The sequence below is a fragment of the Varanus komodoensis genome, unplaced genomic scaffold (genome assembly GCF_004798865.1).
Source record: "Varanus komodoensis strain SLA01 unplaced genomic scaffold, ASM479886v1 scaffold12, whole genome shotgun sequence".
NCBI lineage: Eukaryota > Metazoa > Chordata > Lepidosauria > Squamata > Varanidae > Varanus > Varanus komodoensis.
The window spans coordinates 9,566,890-9,584,081 of record NW_025335349.1 but is presented as its reverse complement, the minus strand read 5'-3'; the positions used below and the strand labels follow the sequence as shown (position 1 = coordinate 9,584,081).

At 41.8% G+C, this 17,192-nt stretch overlaps 1 protein-coding gene across 1 annotated transcript in view; it reads right to left on the bottom strand.

Annotated features, from left to right (window-relative positions):
• The window catches only part of MEI4 (meiotic double-stranded break formation protein 4), an 83,087-nt gene extending 66,901 nt beyond the window's left edge, over positions 1–16,186 (bottom strand). The window contains exons 1-2 of the mRNA XM_044421451.1: positions 15,799–16,186; positions 1,480–1,614 (exon numbers count right to left, since the gene is read on the bottom strand). Coding sequence (XP_044277386.1) covers positions 1,480–1,614; positions 15,799–16,186 — 523 coding nt within the window. The remainder of the gene's footprint in view (positions 1–1,479; positions 1,615–15,798) is intronic.
• Positions 16,187–17,192: the final 1,006 nt, after the last annotated feature.

Below are 17,192 nucleotides of genomic sequence, written 5' to 3'. Positions count from 1 at the left end.
AAACACTGTCAATTTATTATATTGTATTATACAATATGCAACAAGAAACTTGCAGGCATATATAAGCCTGTCTTGATCCAAAAGGTTTTAGGGGCAGTATTGTTATCAGCGCCTTTGGTGAAACAGGACCCCGGCTTAATCCTTAAGTGATGACCAACTACAGCAACTAACAGCACAATCCTATAATGTCTCTTCAGATGTAAGTTCAATACATTATCATTTTTCTCCAGTCACTTTGAGCCCTTTCCATCCCTAACTGGCAAAAGATGCAAACACAGATTGTGTATTGTCAGCATTATGGTTAAGGCTTTTTTTTTTTTTCCAGTGAAGCCTCCTTAGCACAGGTAGTCATTAAGACTTCACCTCCAGGAAAGCCAGTATAGAACAGCAGCCATTTAACTGCATCCCCAAACTTCTTCTCTGTTTTAAATGTCTATGACATCATCCACACAATGTCAAGTACAATGAAGACTTCATAATTATCTGGAATCACAGATCTTTTTTCCTTGCCAGTTTTGGAGTGATACGAGATGGAGATTTTCCTGCAAATCACCCTGCGTTGTTTATTATTGTATCAGAGGTTCAAATACCATCATCTGTAACCTCCTAGGTTTTCCCACTTGTTCTTCTATCCTTTTCTTTCCACAATGAATCCATTAAGGAGAACAGCTGCCCACTATACTCTGACCGGAACTGCCATGAGCCCTCTGTCTGGTAGCATCTTTGCTCTATTCCTGCATGGTTCTAGTTCTAGTTCCAAACCAGAAGCTGTGAGTTATCTTTCCCCCCTTTTACTATGCAGGACTCTGGTAAAATGTCAACAGTTTCTTTTTCTCAGGTTTCCCATAACAACATTTTGAAAGCAGAGATCATCTGTATCCATCCATAGTGATGACAGATATATTCTATCCCAATCATCTCCTGATATTAACTGCGGTGATAATTTCATTCCTTTGGCGGTGGCCAACATTCCTCAAATAATGTGAATGTTAATGTCATGAGCAGGTCTCTCACCCACCTCCTTTCCCCCTCCAGCTGATTAGGGCAAGACTTAAAAAGTCACACCATAATAAGTGGTAATGTTGGGAACTGGGTTCCTTCCTTCTTCCTCTGAAACGACAGTACTTTTTCATTAAATGCTTTATTTCCAATGTACAAGCTACAGTCAACAGAGCAAGAGTCTCTGAACATGCATAGGGAGCAGTCTGTTGAACCCAAACTAGAAACTATTTCTGAGAACCCCTTTTTCCTTAACTGTGGAATCTACACCAGTGCATGTGCCACTCTGGAGAAAGGCTAGCCTCCTAGATCTACAAAGGCCCTCTAACTGGTTAGCCCCTCTCTCCTTAAGCTGCATCATGGGATCAAGGACTGAACCTGGCACATTTTGCTTCTCTCCCATGGCTCCCCCCTGCACTTCCAAACCCTGTTGGATCCCAGGCACTGACTGAACACCTGGAAATGGTGACTTTGAGATACCTTCTTCCTCCTCCTCCACAACCACGGCCACAGTCCCCGTCTCCCAGCCTTCATAGTTCCCACCGGAACAGTCAGTGCCACCATGACCCTGGAAAAAAATCCAGTAACTGCCTCCTTCATCCCCAACACGTTGATCTGGAGTTGATTAAACATGAAGCAGTCAAATCAGATATTTAAAGATCCAGGAAGGTGATACCTACCAAACAGATCAGTTTTAGTTACGTACTTCATGATGTCATTAACAGTCCTTTTGGAGAACCCAAGTCAAATGGGATAGTTCAGAATTACACTCAACAGATGCTACTTGTTCTATGCATGTATCTTATGATAGAATTGCTATCCCTGAAAAGGGGTTTGGGGATGTTGACGTTCCTGCATTTGCAGCCCCACAGAAGATGGCCAGTTTGAGAGATGATCTCCAGACAGTGAAACCTTTAGTACCTTACAACCTAAGTATTCTGACAAAGGCTCCTAGACTACTAGATGAGTGGGTAAGATATCCAGCTTCCAAATAACTGAATACACAACTTTCAAAAAACACAAAATAGTATGTATTTTGGGGAGGGGGGGAGGAAGAGTCAAGCCACTCATCAGCACTTACAGGAAATATTCAAGCACATGAGCACAGCAATTGCAATGGCAATAGGTACACTAACTGCAGAAAAGGCTAAGCATCTGCTGCTGGGAAAATACTATATTCACACAACAGAAAAACAATCCTGGGGGAAAATGCAGCACATTTATTCTACTAAAAGGCAATCATTCAGAAAAGCTCTTAATGTCATACAACACAACCCTTCTTAACCTCCAAAAGGTAAACAATGAAAATAGTCTTTTCATTACATATTGAAGAAAGATGGCAGTCTCCTTGATGGGAGCTATGGAACCAAGCAACCAGAAGACAATGCATCTGAAATGGTGTTTTAACAAACTATTTCTCAATATTTTAGAAGTACAGATTCTATGGGCAGCATTAAAACAGCATTTAAGTTGTAATCTTATGCAAATTTTCTTGCAGGTCCCAATGAACTCAGTGAGTCTTATATCTCAGTAAACATGTTAGAATTGCAAAATAGTTAATAGTTGCTTCAATTCTGTCAAAATTTTCACCTGGTAATTTTCTGATTGAATAGAATCATAGGGCTATCATGCCACAGGTATACTTCTGTAATGATTTAAAACTTTTGTGCAAAACCAGTGGGGGAACTGGGTGTGAAGGGTGATTTGCCCTAGGTTGGCAAGAATTTCTGGCTCTCAATAGTTTAACGAGAACAGTAACAGAAGCCCTCACCCCTACCCAGATTATACTGCCAAAAAGAAGAAATTGTGTTTGTTGCCATTCTTTGAACTTATTTATCTGATTCTCAAACTAAGGTGTCCAGACAACAGACTTCTATGTGACAGGTTTTTTTAAAAAAAGGTAAGAACTGAAGTCAGAAGTCTCCTTTCTGACTTAGATCTGTCTTTAAGTACATTCTTTAAAAACAAAGTGAAAATGGAGGACATTGCACAATTTTCTCCTTGTTTACTCCACCAGCAACCTAAAATTTTGGAAGGTTGCCCCATCTTCCAGAATAGAATTTGAGGGTGCATGGAGCCTGCACAGACCAAGAGAATTGTCCTTCTCCTGGTTCATCTATGGAAGAAGTTCTGTTAGCAGAAGAACTTAGACACCATCCATAGTTGTGAGCACTTCAATACGACCACTCTGCATGCAAGTTGGTGGAGTGGAAGATATGTGTTGGAGGAAGAACTGAAGGGGCAAGTTAAACAGGATGGGATTTGATGAGGGATGAGGATCTAAATCTTTGTCCTATACACTAACACCGGACTGCATTTCAGGAGTACCATCAGCTACTCTGTCAGTACTACCCTCCAACCTATACAAAGGGTATAATGGTTCAGCATACTGCAGGGTTGTTATATACTATGCTCACCTCAATCTGCAATCTGGGGATAACACAATGAAATACACTGCACAACTGTCATAAACCACGCTCTCCAGGGACAACCTCTTCCGAAACATAACAATGCAGTAAACTTGTTATGGAATTTAAATTAGCAGGATTAAAAAATCCCCTAAAGAATAATGAAAAGCTTTTTACCATTTTATGATGACTTTTCAGGGTGTGTGCACGCATGCTTGCACGTGCGTGTGTGCACTGTTACCTAATCAGATTCTCAGCTATATCCAAATACTGAATCTCGCCATTGATTTCTATCAGCAGCTCTCATTTCCATTTGTGAGACATTTTAAAAAGCTTCTCAGTGTTACCTTGAATCAGGAAATGACCTATCAGACAATGAAATGGTTCTCTCTGCATACTCTTTTTAATGTTTGCCTCTCTTCCTTTCCTCCTCCCTTTTGTAGCCACTTCACTCTATTCCCGTTCTTACCAGGCAGTCAATCTTTCCCCTCCACTTCCCCATCTTTCCATGTTCTGTGCCCCTGCATCCTTCCTGGGGTGTTCCAAAGGTTCTCCCTTAGTCCTACAAGGAAACACTGAATGACCCAAGTATGTTTAGTCCTGAGAAGACTGTGGGGTGAGGGGTGGAATTCACAGCAGTTTCAAGTATGTTGAAATGGTTGTCCCACAGAATGAGGCTGCAACTGTAGGACATGAAATAACAGGCTCAGGTTACACAAAGGCGGCAGGAAAACAAAACAAGACAAAAAAAAAAAATCCTCACAGTCTGAACAGACAGAAGATGGAACCAACCACCCAGGGAGGTGGCAGGCTCTCTGTCACAAGTTACCATCAAAGACCAGTCAGCTATCTGTCAGGTATGCTTTAAACTGGATTCCAGCATTGAGCAGTGGGTTCGACTTAAAGGCTTAAACAGCTTCTTCTGTTTCTATGAGTCTCTGATTCTAACACGTGGACATCAGGGGTGAACTGCAACATCCGGTTGTAGGGCCCTGCTTATTGCCCTACAACAAGACAACTCATACTGCCACACGATAGTGATATTCTGTTTTCAAGTAAACGCACACGTGTGAATTTTTACTCTACTCAGAAATGGAATGGCTGAGTATACAGCTTGCTGCTGTGGTACCTGAGTACTTGACTATCAGCACTGAAAAGCAGTTTGCCATTTAGGTAATTACCTAGGGCAGCTGCTATTCACCCCAGGAAAGTGGTATGTTATTTAAAAAATTCTTTTAATTTATTAGTATTTTTATACATGATTATAGCTGCTGGTCTGCAGGCTGGAGTGAGGGGCAGGAAAGTATGTCAGTCAAGATGGCACTCTGCAATTTGAACTGAACATTTAGCTGACGTCTGCTAAATCTGAGATATCCTTTAGGTGCAGTTGTTTTCTTTGGGAACAATAAACCAGAATAACACTATTTTCCCGTGACATTAAATGTTCAAATGGAAGGAAAATATGTATTGCCTCTCTAGCAATAACCAAGGAAAGGTATTTTGAGGAACAACATCTAGTGAATTTCAAAGGTTTCATTTCCTCCCAATTCAATTTCCTTTCAGTGCCCTTATAGAAAGAGGCTTTTTATACTTTATATTTTTTCTAGAAAGGGAAATCGGAGCTATTTGAGTTTTCAATTTGGTTGGTTACTAAAGTACCTGTAATTTTTCATGGCCTGTGTCAGGGTGTCTTGATAGCAGCCACAATGAATAAACAAATTCGGTGGGGAAGACCCCTTTTACCTTGAATTCAGCAGGTTATTGAAAGTTAACACAGGCGCCCTCTACAGAGAACGCATACTTACAACAGTGCTGCTGGGTAGAAGCCAGACCATCTAAAAGCTTTTAGAACACATACTGAGTGTTTTATAGGTTCTGAGTCACATGTGCCCAGCAGCTGGGCAGATGATGACAAAATACAGGGAATGAAGTCAAGAATGTGAGATCTGCAGAGGGGACTTAATACAATAAGGTTTGATTACAGGAGACTGACATAACCAACCATGAGTCATTGCTGGTCTTGGCTATCAGTTTGAATGTGAATTTATCAGGCCAGATAAGCAGCACAAAAGCCTAAATGCAGTAAACTTTACAAGTGAATGTAGTAGCTGCCAGAGTTCCAATCTCTTAAGGTAACAGCAATGCTAAAGAGTAACCTGGCTTGGAATTTAGGTGCTTTCTGAGAAAGGGGTTCACATACACTGCAGGTTTGATTTTATAATGCAAGGCACATATAGGCAATCCTTTCCCACCAGGAAATGTTTAACATTTAGAAAAGGAGATGCCTTAATGCAGCAAGGTATTCTTCACTATTTTGGGTTAGTAGGTGGGTTAGATGGTGAGCTATAGTTAAATTCTTCTTTCTGTTGTTCAGATGCTAACTGGTAATAGAAACAGTTTCATTTAAATCTTTAAATAGGAATTAGCAAGGACAGTCCTTCAAACAGAACACTGTCCTCTGTGAAACATGGCATATAACCATTTTACAGTATTAACATTCTTGTACTTACTGCATTCAGCATGATGCCAGAATTCATAGAAACATAGAAACAGAGCAAGTCAGAAGGGGCCTCCCAGGCCATCTAGTCTGACAGCCAGCTCCGCTCACGACATGCCCACCATGTGCATGTCCAGCCTATGCTTGAACACCTTCACCGATGGGGCTTCAACTACCTCCCCAGAAGCCCATTCCATACTCTTGGTTCCTAACTGTCAGGAAATACTTCCTGGCATCCAAATTGAACCTTGGTTCCCTGAGCTTGGCTTTGTTGGACAACTGGACCACAGCATTTCAATAGAACAAATTAGAAGTGTGTGGGGAGAGGTATTTGTTTAAATAAATACATCCATATATGCCCGACCGCCCCTTGAGATCTGCAGGAGAGGCCCTTCTCCAGGAACCCTCCGTGAAAGAAATTAGGAGGGTAGGTACTCAGAGGAGGGCTTTCTCTGCGGTGGCACCCAATCTATGGAATGTGCTCCCCAGAGAGGTCCGCCTGGCGCCGTCGTTATTTGTTTTTCGGCGCCAGGTGAAGACCTTTTTATTTAAACGTCATTTTAATTGTTAACAGTATTTACTTATTTATCTGGCCAGGGCGACTTCTTTTCTTTTATTTTATAACTTTTCTAACTTCTTTTATATCGTTTATATTTTTTATTTATTTTATATTATTAATTTTAATTTTATATTGTTATTTTTGTATTGTATTGTATTGTGTTGTAAGCTGCCCCGAGGCTTCGGCAAGGGGCGGCATAGAAATGTTCTAATAATAATAATAATAATAATAATAATAATAATAATAACTTTCTTCATAATCTGTTATTTCATTAAGATTTACCTTAGAATTGAGATCAAACATGTAAGATAAGAGATGAGATAAGAGATAATACAGCTTAAGATAAGACAAGTAACATATGGCAATAAAATAGGTTAAAATACTGTTCAAATGACAATAAGACTGCAAGCAAACACTCAGGATGTGATTATAATCTGAAAAGAACTTTGCAATTATTTTCAATTTTTCCGTAGATTTAAATGTACATTTAAAAGAATGCACAAATATTTAGTCATAACAATGAGACATCATGCTTATTTGTCAATTGAAATTCCCTCTTTCATAGTTACCATGTGGTTTGCAGCTACTTTTTAAAAAAAGCAAAATTTAGTTACATAGTTGCAAAAATGCTTCTCTTCTGAAAGTCAGTGGCAGACAGTAAGGCTGAAATAAGGCGTGCTTCCAGATGCAAAGTACTCCCGGTGCTACCAGTCAAAAGGCACTTTTTATCTATGCTTACCTTTTTTCTCCTTAATGGACTTTTGTGGTAAGAAAAAATACAGAGGCAGCAACAGGAAAACATTGAAGGGTTACAAATTGAAGGCAGCAATCCTATTATTAATTTTATTTCTATAACACGGGGGATGGTGGAGGACAGGAAGGCCTGGAGGAATGTTGTCCGTGGGGTCACAAAGGGTGGAAGGCCTGGAGGAATGTTGTTCGTGGGGTCACAAAGGGTCGGACACGACTTCGCGACTAACAGCACCACCACCCAATAGCCCAAGATTTTGGGTGGTTTACAAGAACACATAAAATACAATATAAAATGCAAGCAACTATAAAAACATAAAAAACTGTCATACAAAATTTAAAAGCTAAATTTAAAACAAAGTAAAAAGCTACAATAGCTTATACAAATTAAAACAGCCTATTTAAATGGCTAACCTAAATCTTAGAATAATAGTAAACTAACTACATACACTGTGGTAGGACTATCTTATCATGGCATGAAAAAGATACTAAAGTGGGTACCAGGTGGGTCTCAGTGGGAAGGTTGTTCCAAAACTGGGAGACCACCACTGAAAAGGCCTTTCTCCTTGTTGCTACCAAATGAGCCTCCCTTGCAATCAGAGGCATTCCAGCAGGTACTGTGGTCCCAAGCCATGTGGAGCTTTGTAGTTTAAAATCAATACCTTGCATTGGGCTTGGAAGCAGCCAAGCAGCCAATGCAAGTGGGCCACAGTGGGTGTTACATGTCCAGACTTCCTGGTGCATATTATTAATCTGGCCACATCATGCTGCACAAACTGCAGCTTCCGAACAGTCTTCAAGGGCAGTCCCACATAGAGTGCATTGCAGTAATCTAGTTTAGAGTTACCAGAGCACAGATTCTGCACTAACTAGAATCCCTGGTCTGTCCTGCTGGCCCAGCATGAGATGCAATCACTGCAGACTAGGAATTGGGTGGCCAGAAATAAAAACTAGGCCAATGTGCTGACCTGGGAAAGCTAACTCCTCCCTGTTCACTCAGCCAGGTCTGGTTATACATGCCAGATTAAATCAAGGGTGAAGGAGGGTTTATTGTGCACCAATCAGGCATTTAAATGGCCAGGGGCAGGGTGAGAGGGAAAATGCCATTAGTAGAGCCATTAACAACCTGGACTGCATTGCCCTGACATGGCTAGCCCTCCACCCAAAACCATGTCTCCTTCTTCCTATCATTACAGTAACTGACCCCCATGAGGGCCCCCCACTTGGCCCCATAGTCCCCTCCCCTGCACATAACAGGGGCAGAAGCCCCCTCTCCAAGACTCATAAATTGGTACTGATGTAAGAAGGGCAGCCTTTGCATCCTTCCCAAAGCTACGCTCCCACAGAGGGGTAGCCCATTTTGGCATTGTCCCCTTCAGAATTGTCAGTGCCTCAGTTTGGGCAGGCAGATGCAGTCTTGCTACCCCAGGTGGCAGGCATTTACTATTAGCAGGCAGGCTGGCCTCAGGGAAGCATCCCTGAGGCCCTCATCTCCCATAAGCCATGAATGTAGCACAAATGCATAATAGAAGCCCCTTCACCCAGTAACATGGGAAACGTGGCTTCTACCAAATCAGCAGCCACCTCCTTCACTTCTTCTATTATCTCCTTTCCTCTGTTAACATCTAGTAAGCTACAGTGGACACGGAACCACTGATTGGTTCAAAATTGAGAAAGGAGTTCGGCAAGGCTGTATACTGTCGCCCTGCCTATTTAACTTATATGCAGAGCACATCATGAGAAAGGCGGGGCTAGATAAATCACCACTTGGAATTAAGATTGCTGGGAGGAATATCAACAACCTCAGATATGCAGATGATTCCACTCTAATGGCAGAAAGTGAAGAGGAACTAAAGAGCTTCTTGATGCGGGTGAAAAAGGAGAGCGCAAAAGTTGGCTTGAAACTCAACATTAAGAAAACTAAGATCATGGCATCCGGTCCTCTCACTTCCTGGCAAATAGATGGGGAAGAAATGGAGGGAGTGACAGGTTTTATTTTCCTGGGCTCCAAGATCACTGCAGATAGGGACTGCAGCCAAGAAATTAAAAGACGCTTGCTCCTGGGGAGGAAAGCTATGGCAAATCTAGACAGCATACTAAAAAGCAGAGACATCACCCTGCCATCAAAAGTACGTATAGTCAAGGCTATGGTTTTCCCAGTTGCAATGTATGGCTGTGAAAGCTGGACCATAAGGAAGGCTGAGTGCAAAAAGACTGAGGCCTTTGAATTATGGTGCTGGAGGAGACTCCTGCGAGTCCCTTGAACCGCAAGGCAATCAAACCGGTCAGTCCTAGAGGAGATCAACCCTGACTGCTCTTTAGAAGGCCAGATACTGAAGATGAAACTCAAATACTTTGGCCACCTAATGAGAAGGAAGGACTCCCTGGAGAAGAGTCTAATGCTGGGAACTATAGATGGCAAAAGAAGAAGGGGGCGGCAGAGGATGAGGTGGCTAGATGGAGTCACTGAAGCAGTCGGCGTGAGCTTGGGTAGATTCCGGGAGATGGTGGAGGACAGGAAGGCCTGGAGGAATGTTGTCCATGGGGTCGCGATGGGTTGGACACGACTTCAGGACTAACAACAACAGCAAAGCTACAGTGGTGACTTCTGACTGTAAAGTTCTCCATCCTCATTCCACTTCACTGGTTACCATTTGTAGGAAGAGTAAAACTCATAATGTAACAACATCATATTGCTTTTACTAGATGACAGAGCTACTGTTCCATGCAGCAGCCACAAAACTTCAGCATCATCTAGTTGCTGCCTAAATGCATTTGGCAAATTGTGGCCCTCTGGATGTTTTGGCCTACAAGTCCGGTCAGCCCTAGCCAGCACATCCAAATGGTCTACAACATTTGGAGGGCCACAACTGACCCACTACCAGCCTAGCTGATATGGATATTCTTACTGGATCAGTAAGTAGTCATCTTCCTATGCGAATACAAATGAAAAATATGATCCCAAGAGCCCCTGAGTGGTAAACAATGGAAAACCTGACCAATAATACTCCAGTGATAATACTTTCCTGAAATTTTATTTGTTGTAATCATCCTGCCAATTAAAGCAACATATGAAGATGACAAATGGATTGCAGTTAATTCTCTCTTACTATCCTACACAACAGCTACTGAGAAATTGACCCATCAATTATAATTAAAATGGCATATAGTATACAACAGTATAGAGCAGATTTTTCAAATGGGTCTGTAGAGCCATGTCGTTACAATAATGCTAAGTAACATTTTAATAGCATTGGCATAATCGGCATACCTAGCACAGTGCAACGTGCCCATGATGAATAATGGCATCAGTGAGGCAGCTCTACAAGCAGCGGAGATTAGAAACTAGAGAACACTGCAAATTAAACAGCTTCTACTGCCCTTTTGCCTCTAAAAAACAAGTAAACTCAGGAACCTTTTTTCTCCCCCACACACAAATTACACTCTATATATGTATTTACAATGAAAAGATTCCCCACCACGTCTGTTTTCGTGATTTAACACTTTGGCATAAATGTTATCCCCTACCACCTCCTTTTATGCAAATCCACTTCCATGAATTTTGCAAGCAACAATTCTAATATTAACCAACAACCAGCAGTAAACTCACAGAGGAAGGAGCAACAGAGATATTCTGTTAGGCTCTGATTGATCGGTGTTTCAAGAACTTTACAGAAGCAAATATATAGGAGCAATAAAATTAAAAGATCAGAAAATATTTTCAGAATGGAGCATAATAGCTGCCATCCCAACCCCTCAAACACAAGCTTTATTTTCTATTGCTTAGAAATGCTTATGGTTACAAATCAATGCTGCCTACTCTCGGCTGGTAAATACATGTCTACGAATACACACATAAAACCACATGGAAACATGATAAAAGACATCTGTTGCACACCATGACATTCACGGCTGTACAGTTCACAAACTGAACTGGATGCTCCATTCGTTTTACAGTGAACCCAATCATCCAATTGGCACCTTGAAGCAAGTGACAACTGCCCCAAGTGGCAAACTGCTTTGTGCCTTGGCAACTTCCCTTTAACTTTACAAGTAGCAGAGGCAGCATCAGGAAGCAATCAAGTGACACCTACAGAAAACTATTCATTCATTCCATTTCTATAAAGCCTAACAGCCGAATGGTTCACGACATAAACTGAAACCATAAAATACAAAAACATAAAGCACAACATAAAAATCAATCATCATCTTCTACAGAATAAAGGCAAACTAAAACCAATAGCAGTACCAGTTCCTAAAAGATACAAAGATAGTGGTTTTTTTTTTTTTACAAAGTGAAGGATTACAAAGCTGCGGAACAAAAAGACCAGAACATAAGCCTCTCTGAGAAAAGAACATTCCATCTGGAAACCACCACTGGGAAGGTTCGCTCTTTGAAAGCCAGCCATCTCACGTCACTTGGGGAAAGCACCAGGGGAAAAAGGCCAGTGAACAACGTTATTTTAGTTCCAGGTCAGTATACAGCAAGGAGACCACCTTTTAGGTAACCTGGCCTCAAGCCATTTAAGGCTTTAAAGGCTAAACCCAGAACTTTGAACTGAGTTCATTAACATGCACTTCCCCATTCCCTTCTTCTCAATGCTAGGCCAATCTGGTTATTTGAACTAAAGCAGCTTTTCACAATTTCAGTGTATGCGTGTCTAGATATTTAGGGGAGAGAAGAAACATGTGCACCTTTATCCATGGGCTTATTTCTATGTCAAGAACAAGAAGGGGACGGGAAGAAAACTTCAAATCTGGAAGATAGTGTTCATCATCTCTTCTAAGCCACTTTCAGCTCTTTATATTCCATCCCATTTCATTTCATGGGAGGATTTGTAATACACATTCTCTTCCTAGGAATGTGTGAATCAGTAAAAGCTAAGCTTGCCAAAGTTCTCTTCCAAAGCTTGCAACCCCAGAGTGAACGGTTTTCCTTTCTTTCTACATGAAAACCTTATGTGCATTTCCTCATAAATATTTTCCCGTGTGCATGTATCAACTGTATGCATCACTGAAAAGTACATTGTCTTTTTTATTTTGATTAAAACCTATTTGTGCATATTATTCAAACGTATGCAATTTTTTCTTGGGCATTTTTCAAATGCTGTCATGCTATCAAACAAAGTACTGAGCGTTAACAAATCACTTGCAGGGTAGGAAATGTATGGTCTTTGACAGCAGATTTTGTCCAGGTTCTGTCTGGAAGGTACAAACTAATTGTGAGAAAATGTGATCTAAAACTATTTTCTCATACATCCCTGCCCATCCCTATGGATGTCTTCAGCTCTGACCTCAAGAGGCTTTCACTATCACCTACAACACCTTTCCCAACCTGGTCCCTCCCAGATGCATTAGAGTTCAACACAAATCAGCCTCAGCCAGCATGAACAATTTTCAGACATGCTGGAAGTTGTAGGCTAAAACATCAGGAGGGCACCAGGTTGGAGAAGGCTAGCCCAGAGTTCCCTGTCCTAGAAACCTTTACCTGCTGTCTCTATAGCTGGTAAATGTCTGCAGGGGATGGGAGAGAATTAAGGAGGAGTGTGAAAAGGCAGAAGCAGGTAGGCAGGGAAAGAGATAGAAAAGTGGGACACGCCATTTGCATTTTAGACTGGCTTGTAGGAAATTTTATTAAAGGGATGCCTCTTTTATTTGGACATATTAACTTTCGACATTAGAAAATTCTGTTAGGTCTCTTCAGCAATTGTGAAAAAATCTGCATAAATAAAATGTAAGTATGCTATGGGGTGAACATTTTGTCTCTAAGAATAAGTTGGGAACATCATGGAATATGCAGTATGAGAGTAATTCTGGGCATGTTTTCTGAGCTAAACACATATTTAGTGGGAATAGGAATTCCTAGTCTGAAACCTTGCACGGCTGCCACTATCTAGAAATTGCAAATGAATCATAAAGCGGGAGATAAAATAAGACCATAACCCTAAACATGCTTACTTAAAAGTTAGGCCTTATCAAAAACAAACAAGCACACACACACACACACATGCGCGCGCGCACACACACACACACACACACACACACCCCTTAAGCGAAATGATATTTAGGTTGGGAGAATAAATGTTAAACACACTGATGTTTCTCTTTCAGACAATTAACATGTGGGAGGAAGCTCAGTCCTCCAATGCACTTTCCCCCGTTTGTTTCTCTGCTCCCTCTACTGCCAATACTGTCTTCTGGAGCCATGGCTAGCTAATAGACTTTTACTGTCTGCAGGGGAAGGAAGGCAAATGGAGTGTGTAGATCAGTGCAGGGGCAATTGCTAAGGTACTATGTGTAACAATTGCTCTTTTCTTCTGCCTTAATGTGGACCAGAGAGCTTTGCATTCTGCCTGACACACCACTGCATGGCAATCATTGCTACTGTTCTAATGGGTTCCCAGGTCCAAGACAACTACTGACAGAAATTCTTGCTTTCAGCTGCAGGGGAGAAAGATAAGCACAGGCAATCAGTTCTATAGTGCCACTTCTCCAGATCCAAACGCTGTCTGGCATCAAGGGAGACTGCAGCGGTGCCAGGCATCAGGGAAGGGAGGCAAGCCAGAGCAGGGGCTGAACAAGATCAGTTGTTCAGTAATTGGAGTTCAGCAATTAATTACAAGGCTGTAACTGATAAGATTTGTAACAATGCATGAGAAGTCTGTAAAGCTGATTATCTGTTATGTATCCAGTGCCTGGATTTTTAATCTATTAAACTTATCACCTTCAAGCCTCATTTCCCTTTTAGAAAAGTCAGTCTCTTTCTCATCTCTTGAGAGTATTTAACTTATAAGGATCCAAAGTCAGTGAACTGTTACAGTACCTTTGTGCTGCACTAATAATAGCAGACTTTAATGCTGTAATAGCAAGAAAACCCTCTGTACTACTAGAACTCTAGAAAAATAAAAGGATCTTCCCTACATGCACCAATATGATCCTCATCAAAGTAGGGCCAATATCAACATCAGTATTTGTTTAAAGCAGCCTCATATTATGAATATATATTTTCCCAACATATAGTTATTGTTTTTATTTCCATCATCAGCTTTTTGATGAAAACTTTCCCCCTGTGCAAACTGCACTCATACCCTCCATACAGTAAAACACATAGCAAAGAAGAAAAAATGACCCCCCCCCACCCCCACATTAGGTTCCCAGTTCACGGCTCATTTTGGCTATTTCTGAAAGAAAAATCCTGCCCCCAGGCTTAAAGCACATGCTCAACATTACAGTCAGCAATTACTCCGGTGTATAAGAGAAGGAAGAGTGTCTCATAGTGCTTGCAATGTTTATAAATACTTGCATTGAACATAGTTTTTAAAATGTTGCTCAATTAACTGGGGGAATCTTTGTGCACTGCTTTTTATGGTGTTATGCTACCAGTTAATTTGATGTTGCATCTCAGGAATCTAAACCTTAAGGAGTATTCTGCTCTGAACATTCCCTAGGACAGGGATGGGCAGACTTGTGACTTGCAGAATCTTTTTTAAAGTCTTATTTTACTTATGCTTCATTGCGTTTCTCATGCAAGTAAATCATTCAACAGTACATGACATCCATTAGTTATATGCATAACCTGTTCTGGGATATTTGATTTGTATTTGTATTTATTTAGGAAGCTTCTATGCCGCCCCATTCGCAGAAGCCTCAGGGAGGCTCACAACAATAAATAACTACATATTAACCATATAAAAACAATATAATTGGAGACGTCCTGGCCAAAGATATAAAATCAATTAATAATATTAACAATTAAAATGACGTTTAAATAAAAAGGTCTTGGCCTGGCACCGAGAAACAAATAACGATGGCGCCAGGCGGACCTCTCTGGGGAGCGCATTCATTAGATTGGAATCCATATTTGTACCATCATGACAGCACATCGAACACACATATTAATATATTGTTAGTCTTATGGGGTCGCAATGGGTTGGACACGACTTCACAACTAACAACAACAACAACAAAGTCTTATCTCACAGTATTATATTGAACTATTATACAGAACTTTGAAATACTTAAACTGCTAACACTTTTGGCAAGAGATGTGTAGAACCCCCACAATATAAAGATCCCATAGAAGACTGAATCTTTCAACTCATTTATTTCTGATTATTGAGATAAACTATTCTCTCCATAAGTGTACCTCACCTCATGTGACTGAGAAGGTGAGAGGAGAGCTAGTCTGGTGCAGTGATTGAAAAGTTGGTCTGGAGCTCAAGAGATCGTAATTCCAGTCCCTTCTCAACCATGAACCACACTGGGAAGCTTTGTGCCAGTCACAACTCTCCACCTAACCTACCTCACAAGGCTGTTGTAAGGATAAAATGGAAAAGAAGATTAGGAAAGCCTCTTTGCCTGCCTTGCAGCGAAAAGGTGGCATATAAATGTAATGAATAAATAGAGAAGTGGCCAAGTTTGTTGCGGCAGCAGAAACGAAGAGTCTAAGAGCAGATGAATTCTGCGACCACAAAGGAATGATGCCACCCGGCTTTAAGATACCGCAAATTTAGAGGCCCGGTCCCTTCAGATGGTTTAGGGCGCAGAAGCAGCCTGTGGAGCCCCATCCGCCCGCTCAAACAGACCAGGCATCTCCCCAGGCTGGCTCACCTGCAAGATCCCTGCACGGAGGGCCCGGGCCAGGCGCGGGGCGGCCCGGGCCAGGCGCGGGGCCAGCAGGCTCGCGGCCCTCCATTCCCTCCTCCCGGCTTCGCGGTTCCATTCAGAGCGGCGCAGCAGACGTCGCCTGGGCGCGCGCCTGCCCAGACAGCGGCTCTGCCCCCTGCCGGCCTCTTGGGGGCAGTGCAGCTCGGGCGGGATCTGCTGCTTGAGCGGGCGGCGAGTTTGGGCGCCGGCAGCCTGGCTCGGGAAACGGGCCAGCGAGGTCGGTGACTGGCGCAGTGCACCTCCAACAATATCAGGACTTTTCTTACTCTTTTGAGAAATGTCCACAAAAGCGGAATGAGGGTACATAAATTGCAAGGGGTTGGACCCCTTTTAAATGCATCAGAATTGCTTGGGCGCGGTCATGGCAAGGGCCAAGAGCCGGGTGGGGGTGAGGCGGAACGGAGGGGCCCGATCCCTGGGAAAAAAGGGCCAAACGGCTGGTGGTGGAGTATGTCCGTGAAAAAGAGGCATAGCCTTCCGGAAAACCCCTGAGCGCCGTACTGGGACTGGGATGGAGCAGGATCAGGAATTAGGTTGTGGGCTTGCGTTTGCCCACCGTCTGCCCTAACCATTGCACCGTACTTCTTCACCACTCCTTCAGCCACTCAGGGAACGGAACTGTGGACCCTACCCTGTACCTCACCACTGTTTCATAGATCATCATGCTATAGCAGAGCACAATCCAAATACATTTACATTGGTAGGCATTTTAAAATGAAGATTAGTGAATTAGTGAAATCTATAAATGAGATTTGTCCCAAAGACCTTGCAAGTGCACAGTGCCGTTTTCTTCTGACCATGTACTGTTTTTCGCTAGAGGATAAAGCAATTGTACTCTCAAAATGGAATGTGATTTATTCCAACACCCTATGTTTTATTTGTCTGACAAAGTGAGAGAGCTTTTAAATAAAAGGATACACATATGTGGGCTGCAGCAGTAAAAGTTTTATGGTTTGCTTTTCATTTCGGCCAGGAAGTGGTTGTTTGATGGATAGGGAGTGAATAATTTTCAGCTCTGGGTAGAGTGTCATATTGTCTGAGTATACACTTATAAGAGCCATTTTTGTCATTGTTCTGAAACACTTCAGCTTTGCAAAATTATGTGCTATCAGAATCATCAATATAGATGTCTGTATTTTTAAAAATTCAAATAGCCTAGAGAATAATAACAAAACCTTTTTTAAGAAATAAAAGGGTTTGAATAATAATTTGAATAAGATTACATCTGCATGGATAATGTATAGTCCTTTTTTGACTGGAAAAGTCAGGGAACTTTTTAAAATGAAGTTCTAGTATAGTGTTTCTGAAATGG